The 5,386-nt window shown below is 35.8% G+C and overlaps 1 protein-coding gene across 1 annotated transcript in view; it reads left to right on the forward strand.

Annotated features, from left to right (window-relative positions):
• The window catches only part of ATG7 (autophagy related 7), a 94,414-nt gene extending 89,349 nt beyond the window's left edge, over positions 1-5,065 (forward strand). The window contains exon 19 of the mRNA XM_059480052.1: positions 4,814-5,065. Coding sequence (XP_059336035.1) covers positions 4,814-4,846 — 33 coding nt within the window. The 3' untranslated portion in view covers positions 4,847-5,065. The remainder of the gene's footprint in view (positions 1-4,813) is intronic.
• Positions 5,066-5,386: the final 321 nt, after the last annotated feature.

Genomic DNA, 5,386 nt, shown 5'->3' on the forward strand with positions numbered 1-5,386 from the left:
TTCAGTTTTCAGGTGTTCTGTGCTAGGCAGGACATGCAAGACTCCCAATCCCATTGGATTTATTGGAAGTGCAGTCTGGAGCTGTGGAAAATCAGTCGGAATTGTGGCTTTCTCCTTCCTCATTCTTCCTATTATTGACAAAAATAATAGCTGGACTTGCAAGGAAACGTATGTGGGAATTCTTTCCTTCTCCTGAACATCCAGAATTTGCATGTGAAATTTCAGAAGCTTGAACGGAAGAGCAGGTATTGGAAGGAGGAGGTGAATTCAGCTCATGTGCCCAAGTTTGTGCAGGCTGGGTGGGGCTGGCAGCTCCTCCATGATCTCCTCATTCCCTGACTTCTCTCTTTGCCTGGAGCTGGGTTTGGGTTTGCCTTTCTATCTGTACTATCCATTTTTTGATAGTACACAGAAGAGCAGGTGTGCTGCAGGACAGAGGAGACATGAAAAAAAATCCAAATTTACAGCTTGCTTTGGAAAGCAGACTCTTTTGACAGTCATTTCATACAATGTCTTTCTTGGCTTTCTGTATTTGATTTCCTCTCTTAAAAGGAACTTAACTGGGAGATGCAAAGCCTGGGTGGTTGAGCACCAGTTTTGGAGCTGCTGTTGTGGAAATTCAGTTTGCAGGTGTTGCTGTGCTAGGCAGGACATGCAAGACTTCAAATTCCATTGGATTTATTGAAAGTGCAGTCTGGAGGTGTGGAAAATCAGTGGGAATTGTGGCTCTGGAGCTGGGTTTGGGTTTGCCTTTATATCTGTACTATCCATTTTTTGATAGTACACATAAGAGCAGGTGTGCTGCAGGACAGAGGAGACATGAAAAAATCCAAATTCACATCATTCAGATCCAAACCAGACTCTTTTGACAGTCATTTCACACAGTGTCTTTCTTGCCTTTCTGTATTTTATTTCCTCTCTTACAAGGTTCACTCTTTTGAAGTCATCCCCAGAGTTTGCACAGTCATCACCTATTAAAGTTTACACATCATTTTTGAAAACATTTATTGCTCTTAGTCAGGAGCCTGTGATGATTCTGCTGTCAGTGTTACACACAATTTCCTTTGCACAATCCCATGGAGTTTGTTTTCTTAAAGTCAATTTGCAATTGTTAACTTCTGCATTGAATTTTCCTCTTTTGTTTTGGGTTTTCTTCTTCCCTCTGCGTGTAATTTGTTAAGATATCTCTGTATCTATTTGTTAGATATATCGAATTGATATTAAATATAAATTAAATTGATTGTATTTAATTAATTAAATATATTTATACTTATATTTAAATATATCATATATTTATATTTTATATTTTATGTCAATAAAATATAATATAATATATAATATTATATAATATATAATATATAATATATAATATATGTACTATATATTATATACTATATACTATATAATATATAATATATAATATATAATATATAATATATGATATATGATATATGATATATGATATATGATATATTATGTATATTATTTATATCTACTTAATTAAATATTCATATTCATATTCATATTCAGTAAAATACAAATGAATTTAATTGAATGCGTTCTCTTTTCATTAAAAACCCTGCTTGTTTCTAAATCATAGAAAATGCTGTGCTGGAATTTTGAAAGTGTCCAAGGCCAGGTTGGATTTGGGTTGGAGCAATTTGGGATAGTGGAAGTTGTCCCTGCCCATGGAATAAAAATCAGCTTTAAGTCCCTTTCAACCCAAGGCATTCTATGGTTTAATGGTTCTGGGATTGCATGAAGTGTAAACTGCTTATAAAACTCTGTTCTGGAGAGAAAATACTTTCAAGCATTTAAAAATCATCCTTCTCAACCCAGGATGTTTGAGTGTTGGTTAAGTACCTGGTAACCTCATTTTCAGTGTTTTTGTGAATATTTTTTGTTCAAAGCCTCCTTTTTGTTCAGAGAGAGCTGAGCTTTGGATAGGAGGGAGTTTCCTTGTCAGTCCTGCTTTCTTTTCAGGCTCTGGGCTAGGGGACTGTCTGAGCTTGGGATTTCTGCTTTTCTCTGCCTTGAATCATCCCTAAACTCTATTTAAAGATTTGGGTTTTTGTATTTATTTTCCACATCCTTGACCCTGACTGGCGAGCTGGACATTTGTGTTTGCCTTGGCAGGCTCCGAGCTGCTCATCTAGGGCAGGATGAAAACTCTTTTTTTTCTTTTTGTAAGCAAACTGTTCCTCGGCATTTTCCATAAGGATTTACACCACCATTTCGTGCCTCTTCTAGGAACAGACAAAACCTTGCCATTAGAGTTTTCCTTTGATTTTATTTCTTTCCCCAGCTGGATTGGAAGTGATTTTTCAGAACGTTTTTAAATTCCAGAAGTAGTCCATTTTTTTTTTCCCTCTGAGGGTTTATTAAAGCTGTAGGTCAATTGTTGCCTGTGTAGAAAAGGGGTTATTTGTATTTTTTATTTGTCTGCCCACTGCAGTGAGAACAGTGCCCTATTGTCCAGGCACTGGGTGCATGTCAAACCCTGCTTTGTGCCCTGAAGAATTTACAGCCCAAGGAGCTGCTGCCAGGGGGGCTGGATGGATTTTAGTGGCCAGGATGTAAAATGAGAGATTAACTCAGCTGGCCACTGCATGCCAGCGCACGAGTTGTGTTTGATTTCCCCCGGGGCACAGGAACGCTGCTGCTCCTTTGCTCGGGGATTTCTGGGGGCTGTGTGCTCTGCAAAAATGGCATTTTTGTGTTTCTGCTCCAAACCACTTGTCATGTGTCATCTGCAGCACTCCACAAGTGTTGCAGATCGTTTGGGCAAGTTTGAAATGCTCCCAGCCACAGATGCAGCTTTATGAACTCGCTGTTGGTGGGATTAAATCCAGCACAAGGCTCAGTACCAAGTCAATCCTGAGCTTAAACCCTGCCAGGTGCAAAGAGGGGCTTTGCCATGAGCTGAACCTCTGAGAAATATCAGAATAAATATCAGAATAAATATCAGAACAAATATCAGAATAAATATCAGAAAAGGTGTTTTAGGAGCATCCCTGTTGCTCAGGAAGGAAAAGCTTGGAAGATTTAATGAGAATATTTTCTCCCCCCAGAGAGCTCTGCAAATCCCTGCTGGGAATTTCCACCACTGCACCTCAGTGTGTTCACAGGACACCTGGATATTCTGGGGAAATGTTCATTTTTCCCCACTCTAGAACCATTTACTGGCCAAGGGCAAGTCAGAAAATAAAAGTACAATAATATTATATAGCAGAAAAAAAAGGTGTAGTTTAATTCTTTTTTAAGCAGTAAAAAAGTCCAAATTTCCACATAATTCCTTGTCCTTCAGATGCTATTTGTGAGATCTAATATCCAAGTGGAAAATGACCAATTAATTCTTTATCAATGTCTCGAATTTCTCTGCAGTGTTTAGTAAAATAAGCTTTTTATTGGAAGTGATTATTCACATGAAGTGTGTGCCAATGCCAAACTGTAAATTATAATAAATGCCAAATAGCCGGATTTATCTGTAAATGACAATAAATAACAAATAACCAAATTGATTTCTTTTCTGTATATGATAATAAATTGCAAATAGCCACATTGATTTATTATCTGTAAAATCTGTAAATGATAATAAATAGAAAATAGGCATATTTATTTATTATCTTTAAATGATAATAAATACCAAATAACCAAAGTGACAAATGCTGAAAAGTAGATGTTAAAAATACCCCCAAGATTATAAAAAAAACCTTACTTTGAATGATAATAGATAGCAACAGCCACATTGATTTATCTGTAAATGATAATAAATAGCAAATAGCCACATTGATTTGTTAACTGTAAGTGGTAATAGATACCAAATAGCCAAAGTGACAAACATTGAAAAGGAGGTGTTAAAAATACCCCCAAAGATTACAAAAAAACCCTTACTTTAAATGATAATAAATAGCAAAGAGCCACATTGATTTATAATCTTTAAATGGTAATAAAGTGCAAATAGCCAATTTATTTGTTATCTGTAAATGGCAATAAATAATAAATAACCAAATTAATTTCTTTTCTGTAAATGATAATAAATACCAAAAAACCAAAGTGAAAAATGCTGAAAAGTAGATGTTAAAAATACCCCCAAGATTACAAAAAAAACTTACTATAAATGATAATAAATATCAAATTTATTTATTGATTATCTCTAAATGACAATGAATAGCAAATAGCCACATTGATTTATTATCTGTAAATGATGATAAATACCAAATAGCCAGTGACAAATGCTGAAAAGTAAATGTTAAAAATACCCCCAAGATTATAAAAAACCCTTACTTTGAATGATAATAGATAGCAACAGCCACATTGATTTATCTGTAAATGATAATAAATCGCAAATAGCCACATTGATTTATTGCCTGTAAATGGTAATAAATACCAAATAGCCAAAGTGACAAATGCTGAAAAATAGATGTTAAAAATACCCCCCAAGATTACCAAAAAAAGAAAACTCACTATAAATGATAATAAATTTGCAAATAGCCACATTTATTATCTGTAAATGACAATAAATAGAAAATAACCAAATTGATTTCTTGTCTGTAAATGATAATAAATACCAAATAACCAAAGTGACAAATGCTGAAAAGTAAGTGTTAAAAATATCCCCAAGATGACAACTACTTGTTGGTATACGGTTGTTGAGAGAAAAATACTGAATTTTCTGTAATGCTCCATTGGTGCTAGTCAGCAGTTCATAAAATGCTATTTATTATTGCTTTTAAACAGAAATGTGAATTTTCCAGAGCGTTTTAAGAGCATATTTCAAGTGCACAACCTAAAATTCCTTTTTTTGTTGCAGATCTGGGACATGAGCGATGATGAAACAGTTTGAAATCAGGTGCTGAGGAGGAGGAGGATGCTCTGGGGTGCAGCCCTGCCTTTTATCTGTGCTTGGAGGAGTTAATGATTGCTTTCCCCTCCTGGCTGCTGGAAAGACAAACAAACAGAGCCCACGTCCTGCCACGAATAACTCCTCTGCAACAGCAGCTCTTCTCTTATGGACAGAGCTCACCATGTTTTCATTTTTATTGTGTAAATAACTGCAGCAATGGCCTTGTGTTTAAACCTGGTCTCTCTTTTTTTTTATTGTTTTTTTTTTTTTTTTTTAAGCTTCTAAATATGGCTTACATCTAAAAAATGCTGCTTAAGTAACTTTGGGTGGTTTGTTTGGGCCAGGTTTTATTTTGCTTCTCAGTGGCCATGTCCAAGCAGCATTTCTGAATGGCTTGTTTCATCTCTCTCAGATTTGGGCCACTTCAGTGGGAATTTGTGAAGATTTCTGCTCTTGGGAGTTAAATTCAGTGTTTAAAGGTGGGGAGGAGTGGGGAAGGAGCTGAACCTGCTGCCTCCACCACAGGAATTATTTGCAAAC

This window comes from Ammospiza nelsoni, chromosome 11, assembly GCF_027579445.1.
Source record: "Ammospiza nelsoni isolate bAmmNel1 chromosome 11, bAmmNel1.pri, whole genome shotgun sequence".
Lineage (NCBI taxonomy): Eukaryota > Metazoa > Chordata > Aves > Passeriformes > Passerellidae > Ammospiza > Ammospiza nelsoni.